Below are 16,203 nucleotides of genomic sequence, written 5' to 3'. Positions count from 1 at the left end.
TTTTATTTAAGAAGTTTTACCTAGCCATAAAAAAGCCAGCTTCCGTTCTTGTAAAATAATAAATCCTTTAGAGTAAACAAGTTATTTATGCTTTTTTCATGATACGCTGATTTATAATTTCTTTGATTACTTTTTATGTTTAAATGCTAACAGGTAGGGACATTTCAGAATTCCTTCATTTGCAAAATTTTTATTGAGCACCTCTACAAACCAAGCACTGGCCTTGGATACAGTTGAGAACAACACTGAGTCCTGTCCTGATATATTCTAGTTATGTTTTAGACCATCTTGATAGATTTGTGACCACAATTAAACTAAATTAGGGTAATTTTCTATGACACTTTTAACAGCTTTAGCAAAAACTGAACCTGTTAGTTCTGTTTAATGTTCACTGGCAGCTAAAATGAGATATACAAAAACTGCTTTGGCATATATGATTTTTAAGGGATATATGCCAAACCAATTACAGTATTTATTCTTTTTCAGTGTTGTTCTTCTATTTTTGTTTGGTTGGTTTATGTGAGATTTAAGCCTTTTAGTACTTGTCTGTTGGTCTGACTAGTTCATCATTTAGCTCCTGTTAGATATTGTTTCATTTTCAGTGTGTTATGTTTTGCCATACAGAGAGATCCGGGTTTGTTAGAGGAATATATCAAGTTTTGTTTTTGAAAACATTTCATAATCAAAATTTCAACAACTATTATGCTGTGAGAATTCTGCAGTTATTTCAAAAATTGACCTACTAAAATACCCAGGTTAAGGATTCATGTGTTTGAATATGAGTTTCTGTTAGTTATGCTTAGAGCAAATATCCAGTATTTACCTAAAACTTTCATTTCTGTGGGCCCTTAACAATAGTGAGACTTTTTTGCTTTCCAGAATGCTGTTAAACCGCATGCTAGGTAGTAGTCTGAGGTTGGGGAAAGGACGAATGTATTTTTTCCATCTCATACTAGTCACTCAGAGCTTATATAAATCTTGGAATGAGTTAACCTGTGACTTGTAAGAAAGAGATGGCCAATAGCCTGACAGCTAGTGTGTGAAAAGAAAAGCTTTGGCTGATTGCCACCATCACATGGTCAAACAGGGCTTTGTTAGAGGGAGTGATGTAGTGGGTGTTTTTGTCTTTCATGAGTTTGCTTTCTTGAATGTTGAGTTATTATGTTATTGGCAGGAAGGATGTAGAAAAAAATAGGTATTCTGCTTTGTTTTACTGGCTATTTTTCTTCTTGACATTTATTTCAACATACTGTTGATTGCTAATTTTTTAGTGCCCTCCCCCTTTTTTTTTTTGCTAGTTTGTGCTTTTGATCTGTAAATGATGTTACAAATCTGTTATGCTACATTTTGCTTGGAAAGGTGTACCTGAGCAGCTGTATTGTCAAATTTACTCTCAAGACATTTTACGCATTTATAGATAATTGTAAGAGAATAATTTTGCAAGCTAAAACAGTAATAAAACTTTTGAAAAATATTTATAAACCTGCAGTTTCCAAATATTTTTACATGTTTTTGAACTAAAATAAATATATACTTATTTTTAATAATCAGAGACAAGTGAATGTATAAACTAAAAACTATACCAGTCCCTGTCTCAAATACCCCCTTTCCTTAATCCCCATCCCTGGTAATAATGCGTGATGTATTTCATGTGTTTTGTTACTTGCATTTTATTTCAGAGGGGAATATGTGTATAAATAAGATAACTTTTAAAAAATGTAGCTTTTATATTATTTACGTCTCCATTTAGCTAGCATAAGGTAAGCACCCAGTTAATGTTAATTACCTTGAGTTACGTTAAAGCCTTACTTCTGTAATTGGTTTTCTACATTGAGAGCCTTTAACCTCGTTTTTCATTTAAAACAATGTTTTAAGTAATTTGCTGCATTCTGACAACTCAGAGGCAATCTCACACACTTTCCAGGATGCTAGCTACATTCTTTATAGAGAAGGAGCCCATACAATTTATTGTCCAGACTGGAACACTTTTGAGATTGAAGGAGGCTGCTAATAATTTTTTTCTGAGACAACAGGCATAATAAACATTGATTACCCCAGACGAACTAGGATATGTGGTCATCCTATTCATAAACTTCAGGTTTTTATTTGTTGTATTTAGTTTTGACAGGACTTTTTATATGACTTTATTGAATAAATTGAGAGAACTCTTGGAAAAACAAGCTATCAATGATTTAAAAACAGAGGAAAATGGTGCAAATCCCAAACCTCTTTTGTGCAGTTGTAACCAAGTCATTTTATGCAGTCAATATTAGTGTTTTCTTCTGTAAGTTCTTAGGTTACATATAGGGTCAGCATTAGATGAAGAGATCATGAAGAATAAGCAGTTGTGCTAAGAGTTATGATTCAAGTTCATGAATTTTGACACCAATGTCTGTACATAATTCCTGTTTGACAAAGGAGTTCTCTTTCCCAACTGTATGAGCAATTCACGTTTGCTTTGTGGTATATATATTTTTTAAACAGAAACTTAATACTATGCATAAGCCATTTTTTTAAACTTAAAAGTGATTCCTTTTTTAAAGAGCTAATGTACTTTCAAAAATCAGTTTATTTTATGGTGAAAAAGGCTTTCTCTATGTTGTTTGACTCTTTGTGACCACAATAATAATTCAGTACAATTTACCTTTTATGATTCAGGCTTAATACCCAATACTTTCCTGAAAATCTCATATGGAATTTTTTTTCTGATCTATTTTCTATAACTATATTTTATGACTTGTTTTGTGTATTGCTCATATCTTTATTACTATTATATTCAGAATTTATCAACTTACTGTGTTCCTTTTTTAAAGGAACATTAAATACAATTTCACTTAGGCTTATATCCTTTTTTGATTATGGGTCTCTTAAAATTGCATATGTTTTATGGTATTATTGGGTTATTAATCAGTTTTGTTTTTATCAAATATTCATTGAGTGCCCTCTTTATGTTAGGCACTAGTTAGGCCCTGGAGATAATGAATCCTGGTTATTTATAATCCAGATTGTGAAGAGGAAGTGGAAAACTTACTGCTGTGTTACTTTGCAGATTCTTTCATTTCATTTATCCAACAACTTTGAATCGTTTGTTATTATGCCCATCTCTAGATGAGAAAATGGCAGTGGGGAAAGTAGCTTGGCCAGATCATACAGGTAATTGGTTAGGAAGTTGCAGATTCAGGATTTAAAACTAGATCAGTCTGACCTTAAAGCTTGTGCCCATTTTAGCTACCTCAAGCTCCTTCAGGCAGTTTTTCTAGTACATTTTAGTGCTCTTATGCCATGAATTCTTTTCAGACATTATTGTGATTTAAGAGAAAAGTTTAACGGGTTAAAGTCAAAGGACTGGGTTGAAATCCCAATTAAAGAAAACTCCTGCCTCATGACTTGGGTAAATGCTTATAAAAATAGGGTTAATGTCTGTCTACCTTACTGTCTTGTGATAATCAAATGAGAAAACTTATAAAGTATCTACCAGAGGACCTAATACTGTGAAAAGATTTTAATATAGTACATCCATGGTGAATCCATGGTGTTAGAACTACAGAAAAAAACCTTATAGGATATTCTTGGGGTACCTAGCAGTGCTGGTAAGTTAACTATAGCTACCATGTTGATAAAAGAGAACTTGCTCTGGAGGCTTAGGTTATCAGAACATTGACTTAAATGGAAAATAGCGTGAAGTTACAGTGGAGGAAAGTATTTAGTAATAGGCTCAGTTTTATTGACAGTTTTGAATTGATAATCTTCACTCCAAATGAATTGATAGTGGAGTAGTCTTTAGGATTAAAAATAGAAATTCTTGCCCTCAGAAATTCCTTTAGGTGAGGTGAATAAACCACAGAGACAGTAGGGATTATAAATGTTTTCAGGTTTTCAGCAATCCAAGAAAATCACAGAGTAGTATACTTGACATAAAATCATAATCTGATTAATATTTCTGGTTTCTTTAGTATACTATTTTCATCATTAAGCCAACTTTTAAGTCATTTGATAAGGAGACAAAATGGTGTCATTTCTCAAAAAACTTAATTTGTTAATAAATTTCTAAGGAACAGAAAAGCCATTAAGTTTGGCATAAAATATTCTTTTTTTTTTTTTTTTAATTTGCCACTTGCTGCTCACATACCTACTTTTCCTCTGAATATTCAGTTACAGGTTTTTCTCTTATTATTCCTTTACTTAATTATTGATGTCAGACTCACAGCATGGTAAAGTAACTTTCTATTCTCTCTTTTCCTTACTTTTATGGAAGATCAGTACCACACTTGCTTTTTTCCAGTCTTCTGGTATCTCTCCAGTTCTTGAATTTTCAAAAATAATTGTAAGTGATTGAATTGTAAGTATGCTCTATACTTCTTTCATTGGATGAAAGCCTATCTGTGATGCATGTCATCTCAAATTGCTAATTGTGAACTTAAACTTTCCAAATACTCTCATATTTTATCAAAACGACATTTCTGCAAAGTTTGCATTATTTTAATTATCAGGTGTGTATTTTGCTAATTTTTAAAAAATCATCTACTTTTGTCTGGATTCATGTTGTGTTGTTTTTTTTTTTTTTTTCATTAGGAGGCTTGTTTTCTTTGGTGTTTTTCCTTTGTTAAATTTTTAAGCTGCTACTCCCCTTTACAATTCTACTGTTGATAACTTATTCTGTTTTCTTGTTATTCTGAAGTTTTCTGTGAGATTTACATGGTCTGATTTCTCTAATATATTTTCCTTTTCTCTTTTTGCAACATATATTTATTATATACTATTCCTATATAAGAGAAAGCAGAGTATAGAGTACTTAGTCCTTTATGTTTTTGCTGTAAAATAAGATTTGATATGAAAATAATTACTCATTTGTTAATTTCACAGTGTTATTTATTCAGCCATAGCCCTTCCTGTTCTGTGTTAATCTCCTCCGTTCCTCAGATTACTCATGACTTTCTTATTTCCTGATTCTGACCTCAACAAGACCTTTAACCACCTTTTACCACCTTTACCTCCACTGTTCATTACTCTTCCTCTGTTACCAGGAATTACTTTAAAAGCTCTTAACTGCCTGCCTCAAAAATTGCCTCCTGTACTATTTTACTAAAAGAGTACCTCTACAAAGCAGTTACCGTTCATATGTACTTCAGTTTTAAGGACGTCCTTGTAATACTTTTTTTTTTAATGGAGGTGAAGCATTTGGTTATGTGTGTGTATAAATAGTGTTTAATGGCCCCAACTGAAGTCATTAATAGGAATTCATTTAATTTTGCTGACATTTGTTAGCTTTGAAGTGCTTTCTGAGAAGAGAAGTGATGCTATTCAATATAAGTATTAGGAAGATAGTAGGAAGTACTTACATACAGCTCTGAGGCAGTCTGATGTTCTTCTGGCAGTCTAGATATTATTTTTGAAATTGGGCCAAATGTTTCTTTATATATTTTAAACTGAATATATAGATCTTGGCTGGTGGCGAATCATGTGTTACTCTTCTTTAAAAGTCTTGATTTTATAGCTTCCTTTATTAGCAAAGGATTCTTTTTTGTTGTTGTGATTTTTGTTTTTAAAATGTTTATTCATTCATTTTGAGAAAGAGAATAGGGAAAGGGCAGAGAGGGAGAGAGAAAGAATCTCAACCAGACTCCACACTGCCAGCGCAGAGCCTGATGCAGTGCTCGAAACCCCAAACTGTGAGATCATGCCCTCCGCCGAAACCAGGAGTTGGGCACTTAACCAACTGAGCCACCCAGATGCCCCTATTAGCAAAGTATTCTTGAAAACTAGACTGTTTTGTTTTTAGTATATTTGCCACATAAAGGGGCTTTTTTTTCCCTTTTTACGTTGATTTCTAATTTTATGGATGTATGTAACTTGCAGGTTTCGTTTCTTTTGTTCCAATTTAATTTCTTTTACATCACAGATCATTTGCCTTTACTTCTCTGTAATAGTTGTGTTTAATTTAAACTTTAGGTTCACCTGGGTGGCTCAGTCGGTTGCCTGTCTGACTTCGGCTCAGGTCATGATCTCATAGTTCCTGAGTTCGAACCTTGCATCGAGCTCTGTGTTGACAGCTTAGAGCCTGCAGCCTGCTTCAGATTCTGTTTCCCTCTTTCTCTGCCCCTCCCCCACTAACGTTTTGTCTCTCTCCATCTCTCAAAAATGAATAAATGTTAAAAAAAAAATTGAAACTTTAAATGAATTCACACAGAAGTCATCAAATGAGAACTATGGCTCATCAATATAGTAAATTAGGGAGCAGCAACCTCTTTGGTCCTGACTGCCAAAAGTGCAACAAAACCACTTTGGTCACTGCTAAAGGACAAAAGGGAAGAAAAGAAAGACCTGAAGTGAAGAAGGGAGTGAGGGGGTAGGCAAAGGGGAGGATGAAGACAACAGAAAGGCAAGAGGAATCTTAGGGAGGAAGGGGAGTGGAGTAGACCCTTGTCAAGGCATCAGTAGCTGCCAGATGCTGCAGTCAGTGCCACACACATTTATTCAAGGCTGAACTATCCCTGAGGGTATAGTATTGAATGAGTGGTACATCTGCTTGACCCAGCCAGCTTGTTCTCAAGAGTTATTATAAGATGCCCCTGTAAGAAATATGAAGTCACACGCTGTCTTAAAGGATCTGCTCTGTTTGTTCTTAGTTCTTTTGAAGAAAGACCATTCTCAACATGCTGTAAAGGGCTATATATTCTGATAATTTGTTTTAAAACAAAATTCCATTAAAAAGGACATGAATAAGTGTAGGGTCTTATTGTAAATGTTGAATAGAAAGAGGAATAGTTATGACTTAAAGGGAATTTTTATGAAATAGTATATGTTAGGAGGTAACGAGTTCCTTGTCTGTTGAGATATTTAAAGACTAGAAGACTTTTTTTTTTTTTACATTTATTTTTGAGCAACAGAGTGAGACAAAGTGTGAACGGGGGAGGGGCAGAGAGAGGAGGAGACACAGAATCTGAAGCAGGCTCCAGGCTCTGAGCAAGCGGTCAGCACAGAGCCTGATGCAGGGCTCGAACCCACGAACTGTGAGATCATGACCTGAGCCGAAGTAGGACGCTCAACCGACTGAGCCACCCAGGCACCCCTAGAAGATTTTCAAAGACATTGTAAAAGTAACTTCAGGTGGGAGGTTTTAGAGATGGCTTTGTTTCTGTGTACTTACTGTAAGTCACAATACATAGTAACAACTTGGTATTTTCTTCTAGTGTGAGGAAGCAGTTTAATTACTATCAGTTGTCCATGTTGATAAATGTGTGCATGTTGTTTTATTGATTGCAGATTGGGCAACTATACATTTTCTGTTTAAGTACATTAGAGATGTATGGATTACTGTGCAAGGAAGTTTAGGCTAGTGCTGGGCTTTTACGCTAATAACTCTTGTTATAAACCTCCTATTATACATTACATAAAAATAGATTGGTGAGTAGATCTTTGACTTGGATGTTACGACGTGTGGAGTTTATTCTGAGGTTAAAGGAATGTTGTGGAGGACTATCTAGAGGCAGGTCTAAGAAGAGAGCCAGGTTGAGGTTCTATGATTATAGCAACATCAAAGGATTGTTTTTTAAGAATTAATTTAGGTGGGTTTTAGATCTCAGTAATTTAAATCCAGTTTGTTTCTATTTATGGAAGGATTTTTAATCAGATTTGTTCAAAATAATATGTTAATTACATTTTGGATTCAAAAGAGGGAAAATTCTTAAAAGTTACATTTTCTAATTATTTAGATGCTTTACCTTTTATTTATGACTACACCATTAACCTTTCCAATATTTAGCAAGCATAATGTATTTTACTGATTTTTAACTGGATCTTATACTTACGTTAATGGCGGTTATGTTCTATTGCTGTGTGAAACAAAAACTAAGCCAAGCAGTTCTAATTTTTCTGTGGTACAGTAACATACAAAGAAATTACTTCCTTCTTTCACAATGCAGTACTGTAGTATCTCTGAAATGTAATGGATCTATCCTTCCTTTTCCACATCTTTTATTATCATGCTCTATATAGTAACTTTTTAATAGGAAGTTTTTTGGATTATCTTTTAAAATGAAAATGTTTAAACCACAGTTTTATTATACACGATGTTTATTATGATTTTTCTTAAATTTTGTTTTTATGCATGACATTTCATTGGGAAGGGATATTTTAATACTCATTCAAGCAGTTTCTTTACATGTATATATTAAAAAACAGGCAGTTGTATTGCCTTTGAATTTGAAAAACAAAATGGGTTACAAGCTAAGTTGATTTTCCCATGGTCTAATATGACTTAAGTTTTTGTTTTCGTTTTTTTTTACTGTTCTGATTGAGAATTTGAAGCAAGAGCAACAATAAATGCTAATAGTAGTAATTGATTGTATTAGTAATTGTCTTCAGTACTAGCTGTGGTATCAATAATAGTATGAGGAGGATGCCTATATTTGGCAGTTAAGAAAACAGCTTAGAGAGACCTGTTAGTGGCTGAGCTGCAATTAGAAACCAGGCTTGCCAACCCATTGTTGTTTTCCATACTATACAGTCTCAGTCTGGTGTTTGAGATAATGGTTGTAAAAGTGCTTTAGTAATAATAAAGTATTGTGCAGAGATGAGGTGTTGGTATAATACACAATGAACCCTGGCCTCAATTTTCTAAATTGGGAATGTGAAAATGATCAGCATGTTTTGGCCAATAAGTGAAAATCAAGTATGGTATGTTTAACTGGTATATTTTACCCATTCAGTGCTGAATTCTGTGGTTGGGTTGGGATTGTGACATTAGTGGTTTGTGACCCTTTTTAACTGCATGACATTTGGGCATGCAAGTATGGCAGGCTGGTAGTCTTGTTCAGTCTCCCAACTTTGTCTTTTATTTTTTTAAAGATTTTTATTTCTAAGTAATCTCTGTATCCAACATGGGGCTCAAACTCAAAACCCAGAGATCGAGAGTTGCACGCTCCACTGACTGAGCCAGCCAGGCACCCCACTTTTTGTCTTTACACCTAGGATTGATGTGTTTTTCAGTCGGAGATGATTACTTTTGAGTAAAGTTAAAACATAGGAATCCCATGCTCTTGAAGTTTAAAATTTTTAGTGTACAAAAAGTGGGACATGCAAATGCTGGACCCTTAAACTGAGAAATGAGTGGGCCCTTTAAATAAATAAACATTTACACCGTGTCCAGAGTGTAGTGTTCATGCCAAGGGTGAAAGTGAGTAGGGAACTTGATTAAGACAGAAGTATTGTCATTTTCACTTAGAAAGGGCCCTATTAGAAGAGGTGAGAATTTTGAGGTTCATTTTTCTTTTTTAATAAGGAAGGAGGAGAATGCATCAGTGCTAATGGGGTGGGTTAGGGAATGAGAGAACTAAATAGAATATGAAGTTAAGATAAGGGACTGGAGGAATCAAAGTGGGGGTAAAGTAGGAGGTAATCAAGGTGGTGATCGAGGTTATTTATCTAAATTACTGTTGCTCTGGATATCACTGGGAGCCATTTTGGGAGAGAAGAAAATGATTCTGAAGAGCAGGGTGAATCCTAATTTAAGCAGCAGCACATGTTTGATAAGGGAACAGGGCTAGAAGTTCATGAGGGAGATTGATGTACCACTATTCTTGGAGAATTTAGATAGTTTAAATATGCCTATTATTTATGTAAAAGTACTATTTTTACTTCAAAAATTGAAATGTCATGTATGAAGGATGAAGTATCTATCTTCTGTACTATTAAACATTGCATGGGTACTGTTAGATTTATTACAAATTTTCTTTTTCTCTAGGGTTTGGATTCAGGATTTGTTCCTAGTGTCCAAGACTTTGATAAGAAACTTACAGAGGCCGATGCTTACCTACAAATCTTGATAGAACAATTAAAGGTATGGCATTAGTTTATATACTGGATTGGTATAAAGTAGTAAATGTTACTGAGCTTCATTCTGAATGTAAAGTTATTTGATGTTAATTTGAACCCCTAGATGGTTCCTCAGCAGTTTTTAAAGCTGACTTACTAAAAGATCTGGGTGACTTATTCATAGATCTTTATCTCTGATTTATATTGATAAATTGTATAATGCACTTTTTTGGCCATTAAAAAATAAATATCTAGACATAATTAAAAGAAAGCATGATAAGATTAGATTCATATTCTGTTTTAAAGTTCTTTGAAACTGGTGAATTTTAAAGTCATTCAATTTCAAAGGCCTTGGTTTTTCCATTTTGGGGATTGGGGTTGAGAGAGATGATTTCTCTACTTCATTTATTATTACTGAAATTGTCTTTTTCAATTCCTACTTTAAAATTAATTACAAGCAGGGGCTTCTGGGTGGTTCAGTTGGTAAAATGTCCAACTTCAGCTCAGGTCATGATCTCGTGGTTTGTGAGTTCAAGCCCTGTGTCGGTCTCTGTGCTGACAGCTCAGAGCCTGGAACCTGCTTCAGATTCTGTATCTCCCCCTCTCTCTGCCCCTCCCATGCTCATGTTCAGCCTCTTTCTGTCTCTCAATAATAAATAAACGTTAAAATTAATTAAAAGCAAAAGTCCTGGGAAGAAAAAGAAGTGTTAATAAACTTGGATCACAGAGCAGAAAAAGCTTAGGTTTCAGTTGATATTTTAAGTTCAGAATGTTTTCTTTTGCTTGGAATTCTACCAGAGTAATTAAACTTGACCGTTTAAAATAGTTCAGTAGAATTGGATTTGATACAGTCCTTTGGAAAAATGTACGTTACCTTAATAATACATGTAGATCATCCCTGGAAGAAAAGTGTTCAAGAACTAAGGTTTGCTGTTTTATGTTTAGTACATGTATACAATATAGTAAAGTGGCTTGATACTATAATCGTTTTCTTTTTAATCCTGTAGCTTTTTGATGACAAACTTCAAAACTGCAAAGATGATGAACAGAGAAAGGTAAGTTCTATAATCATTATTTTGCCTTAAACCATTTTAAAACCAAGAGCCTTTTAGAGAAATAACAGAAGGACCTCAGTGTTTTGGCTTCTATCATAGTATTGTTTACTGTTTATGGTAGTACTGCTGTACAGACCAGGGCGGGGCAGAGGGGGCAGGGGGTTCTGGGGAATTTCTGTTATGGTTTCATAATTAAATGAAAGGGTAATGTACAAAATTTTTAATATGATGCCCATTTTGTTAAGTACCACCTTCCTAGAAGTAAGTTCTGTTTAGAGGTTTTTAAATGTTGAAGGTAGAAATTTTATTTTATTAAATTGATTTGTGGTCACTTCATATAGTAAACTGGCAAGAATTTGCAGAATTAACAAGAAGCCACAGTTGAGGAAACAAAACAAGTGTTGCTTTAATTATATTTCCCCTACTGCCCTCTGTGAATTTCTGACAATTACTTTGTATTTTGAATATTGCTTTCTTCCAGTTAACATTTTTTCTTCCTTGATTAGATTTCCTAATGCAGTATCATTTATTTTTGTGTGTGTTTCTTTTGACTGTAGCTTTGCATTTGGCTCTTTTACACTTGATAATAGTATCTGTAACTCATGTTTAGCTCCCTTTCCATTCTTAGTTTTGGAATTTAGTCCCATGTCATTTTTAAACAGCTTGGCAACAAGAGACTGTTAAAAACTGAGAACAAACTGAGGGTTGATGGGGGGTGGGAGGGAGGGCAGGGTGGGTGATGGGTATTGAGGAGGGCACCTTTTGGGATGAGCACTGGGTGTTGTATGGAAACCAATTTGACAGTAAATTTCATATATTAAAAAAGAAAAAAAAAAAAGAAAAAAAATAAACAGCTTGGCAAAGTTTAAGGTAGTTCTGAAACACGTGTTTTAAAATCATATAGTGAATCAGTCTATAGAAAAGAGACGTTTTTTAATAAAACGAATAAAAATGTTTTGTATTCTTACAAATGTTGAATTGAACCACATGAATTTTATTTGCAGATGTAATCATTTTCTTTTTAATCCTGTAATCCATAATCCGTAAAATATCTGAATGTTTTATTTAATGTTTGATATAAGTTTTAAAAAGTATAACCAAAAGTACTCCCTTTCCAACTTGCTTGTACTCAGAGTTATGAGTACATTTTAGTAAAATTCTTTAAATGATGAGTAGAAAATAATATCTCTTTGTGCTTCTGATTATTTCTGTTTAAAACATCTCATTTTTCACAGAAAATTGAAACTCTCAAAGAAACAACAAATGTAAGTTATGTGTTTGATAAACTCTGGCTTTGCATTAGAAAGTACTTTAAAAGGCTGTTTCTATTTTAAGCTGCCACTATTAAGAACAATTGAGATTTTAATTTTTATGAATTTTTTACAAGGCTGTTTAAGAATTTTATTATTTTCACGGAGCCTGGGTGACTTGGTTAGGCGTCTGACTCTTGATTTCAGCTCAGGTCATGATCTCATGGTTCATGAGCTGAAGCCCCACATTGGGCTCCGGGCTCCGTGCTGACAGTGTGGAACCTGCTTTGGATTCTCCCCCTCTCCCTCCCCCTCCCCCTCCCCCTCCCCTTCCCTGCTCTCTCTCAAAATAAATAAACATTAAAAAAAAGAATTTTATTTTCTAAAGGAGTTAAAAGGACTAAAATAATCCCTCTAATTGAAATGGACTTCATGTGCCATTTTATTTGTTTCTGGTCTTGTCTGTCTGAGATTCTTGGATAAAAAGTGTCATCCATGCACAACGTAAATTCTCTTATAATTAAAATATATTATGATTCAAGCTTTCTGATGTACTGTCCTTCTGACATTATGTAATAGGCTACTCATAAGATCTACATTTTGATAAAAGCCTTTTTAAAAACAAAGTAGTAGTATTCTAGGTTTACCAGTATTGGGGTTAGAATCCTTTACTCTCCATAATTCCATAAAAGTCTTCAATAGATATTTTAGGAATTTACATTAGGGTTACCTGCCATTGATCTAAGAATTTGGAAGTTAATCAGCCCCCTGTTTCTTTCTGTTTGAAGTGTTGAAAATCCGTTTAGAATGTTATCAGTATAAATTAACAATTTTTAGCATTCTTTTTAAATTTTTTAATGTTTATTTTTGAGAGAGAGAGGGAGCACGCACGAGCATAAGTGGGAGATGGGCAGAGAGAGAGGGAGACACAAAGTCTGAAACAGGCTCCAGGCTCTGAGCTGTCAACAGAGAGCGTGACACAGGACTTGAACTTGTGAACCGCATGAGCCAAGGTTGGACACTTAATGACTGAGCCACCCAGATGCCCCTTTTTGGCATTCTTTAATGATTTATAGAATTGCTAATCATAACTTCATCTGACACTGTCAATATAGTAGAACCCACCGGATATCCAGAGAGGGTATTTCTTGTATAGTATAGACTTAAATCTTGTACATTTGAACTGATTTTTATATCTAAAGTTGTAGTATCAAAAGACCATTTTATTTGGTGCAAGATCCTAAAATCAGTGTCCTGTTTTTACAGAGCATGGTAGAATCAATTAAACACTGCATTGTGTTGCTGCAGATTGCTAAAGTAAGTAAATTTTACTTTTGATTCCTTTAATTTAATGAGATTTAAAAATTGTAATAGCATTTCTCTTTAATAGTCCGGTGACCTGGTTCTGAAATATATTACCTTTCTACAGTAAATTGTGGGGTTCCTAGTACTATTGAACAACTGTGTATTTGGGTGTATAGTACTATTGAACAACTGTGTATTAGCAACATGTGCCTGGTTTTGATAAGGTAATTTCTGATATGACTGGGAAGGAGGGGAGCACATTTGAATGACTCACTCCTTTCTTCCACTTTACCCATTATACTGCTTTGGAACAAGGGCATACTTTGCAAAACTTTTCACAGAAAAGTTTTTCTTAGGAAGAAAGGAATTAAATTTTAGCAAGAGTTCTTTCTCTCATCCATAATGAAGAGTATAAAAGATATATATGTGTGTGTGTGTATTATATGTATATAATATATATATATTTTTTTAGTTGGTTTTCTAGTACTAAACTACATCAGTGAACCACAGCTTTAATTGCTGTTCCTTATTCATACAATAAAATGTATTTTGAATTATTGTGGTGAAGTAAAAATTTCATGGCGTTGTGCCTGCTTTTCTGAAAAATTTTGGTGTATTCAACTTAAATGTAGATTTGATTGCCTGGTATTTTGAGAAATAGGCATTTTAGGGTTTGAAAATAAGAATTTTAAAAAATGTCCCCTGATTATTTCTATCTGACTGTACCTCTGTATTTCTAGCCAGTGGCTAGAAGAGGGTGGGCAGGCAATTCAGCAGCCAAGTTGGGAAATGATGTTTGCATGAGTTTTTAATTACTGGCCTGTTTTACTTATTCAGTTGCATATATTTGTTTGCCCAGTAATGGTCACTTTTTACCTAGTATGGTTAATAACACAATTGTATAGGACAATCCATTTGTGCTTAGATAGTAAGGATATTCACCATATAAGTTAAAGGAGGTCAATATCATTTTCTTCTGAGGCTAGATCCAGTATTAAAGTGTCTGAATTTAAGGGCTTGTGTTCACTTTCTAGGTTTTTGGTGTTTTGTTTTGTTTTTTTATCACTATGCCTGATTTCTTGTGTATATGTCTAAATTTTTCATCTGCTTTTGTGGATGAGAATATATTATAAAGGGAGGATAGTGTTGGGGGTATAAAAGAGGTGGTAAGGTTTCTGTTTTTCTTGACTGTAAAATTACACCTACTGTTACCCAAAAGCCTCTACAATATATAGATAAGCAGTGAACTACACCATGCTCAGTGTGAATAGGTAGGTGTTTTAGGGATTCATACTGCCTTCTCTAGAAGATTGAGGAAATAGAAGAGCTGATAGTGTTTAGGCCAGTTTGGATAATCTCTACAAGTCATTCAAAACTTTTAGATAGATGTAAAACAAGACTGCCTAGCTTCTTTGAGTAGCTCACCTTTTTAGCTTCCCATCAAGAACATTTTCGGTGTTCTGTCTTTGGAATGAGTTACAATTCAAATTACTAACACTCCTTTTTGGAAGTTTCTACTATTTTTTTTAAAGATTTTTCATTTTTTAAGTAATCTCTACAAATGTGGGACTCGCACTCACCCAAGATGAAGAGCAGCACTCGCCACTGACTGAGGCAGCCAGGTGCTCAGTTTCTGCTGGAAGTTTCTACTGTTTAGTCTGTACTTGCTACCTCTCTGTGTTTTTTGTTTTTTGGTTTTTTTTGTTTTTTTTTTTTTGTTTGTTTGTTTTTTTTTTTTTTAGCCCAGCTTGATAGACTTATATTTCAAGGTCCTTCAGAAGGGGTAACGTAGATTAAGTAAATGGAGTTTGGCTTTTTAGTTTTTTCCATAAGGAAAAAGCCTTCATTAAAGGCTTTCAGTGTACAAAAACATCCCTTAAATTACATATGTATTCTGTATGAATTCTATGAGTATCTTTAAATCTAAATGTAAATCAGATCATTTCACTTGCCTCCTTAAATCCCCCTAAATGGTTTTGCATCTTCCTTGGAATCTAAACTGCTTATAATAACTTATATCAATTGAACTATCACTACTCTCTCACCTCATCTGCCCTCATTTGATCACGTTATTCCAACAACATTGGCTTGTTTTCTTTTTCTCAGGCCAGATGCTTTCTGCTTCAGGGATGTGTATTTACTTTCCCCTCTGCCTGGAAGACACTTCCTCCATATTTCCAGGACTCACTCTCTTGCTTTATTCAGATTTCTGCCCACATGAAATCTCTTTGAAGAGACCTTCCTGACCACTCTACTTAAATAATGTCTAACTTCCCATTGGTGGTCTTTTTCTTCATGGCCTTGCATCACTAGCCAAATTCACTTGATATATTGTTTGCTATCTGTTTACACCTGACTGTAATCTCCTTAAGGACTTAGTCTTATTTACCCTTGTATTAGTCTACTTGGGCTGCCATAACAAACCATCACAGACTGGGTGGCTTAAACAACAAATTTATTTTCTCACAGTTTTGGAGGCTATAGAAGTTCAAGATCAGGGTTCCTGCCAATTTGGTTTCTGGTAATGACTCTTTAGCTTGTAGACCACCACCTTCTCACTATGTCCTCACATGGTCTTTCCTTGATGGTGTGCACAAGGAGTAGAAAGATAAAAAGGAGGGAGGGAGGGAAGGAGAAGGAGAAGGTTGAAAGGACAGAGGGATATAGGGAGAGAGATGGTGAGGAGAGCTCTCTGGTATCTCATAAAAACACTTAATTAGGTCCAGACCCCACTTTTAGGACCTTATTTAACTATAATTTACTTCAATAGATGCCCCCAT

The 16,203-nt window shown here is 34.4% G+C and overlaps 1 protein-coding gene across 10 annotated transcripts in view; it reads left to right on the top strand.

Annotated features, from left to right (window-relative positions):
• OSBPL9 (oxysterol binding protein like 9) overlaps positions 1-16,203 on the top strand; it is a 200,845-nt gene that overhangs the window by 138,606 nt on the left and 46,036 nt on the right. For 6 of the 10 annotated variants that reach the window (XM_049617196.1, XM_049617194.1, XM_049617198.1 and 3 more), the window contains 4 exons: positions 9,743-9,838; positions 10,821-10,868; positions 12,104-12,133; positions 13,385-13,435. In XM_049617196.1, coding sequence (XP_049473153.1) covers positions 9,743-9,838; positions 10,821-10,868; positions 12,104-12,133; positions 13,385-13,435 — 225 coding nt within the window. Of the gene's footprint in view, positions 1-4,255; positions 4,325-9,742; positions 9,839-10,820; positions 10,869-12,103; positions 12,134-13,384; positions 13,436-16,203 lie in introns of all 10 variants that reach the window. The other 4 variants (XM_049617192.1, XM_049617195.1, XM_049617191.1 and 1 more) reach the window with 1 other exon arrangement.

This window comes from Panthera uncia, assembly GCF_023721935.1.
Source record: "Panthera uncia isolate 11264 chromosome C1 unlocalized genomic scaffold, Puncia_PCG_1.0 HiC_scaffold_4, whole genome shotgun sequence".
Taxonomy (NCBI): domain Eukaryota; kingdom Metazoa; phylum Chordata; class Mammalia; order Carnivora; family Felidae; genus Panthera; species Panthera uncia.
The sequence above is the reverse complement of the archived record's forward strand: the minus strand, read 5'-3'. Positions and strand labels throughout refer to the sequence as shown.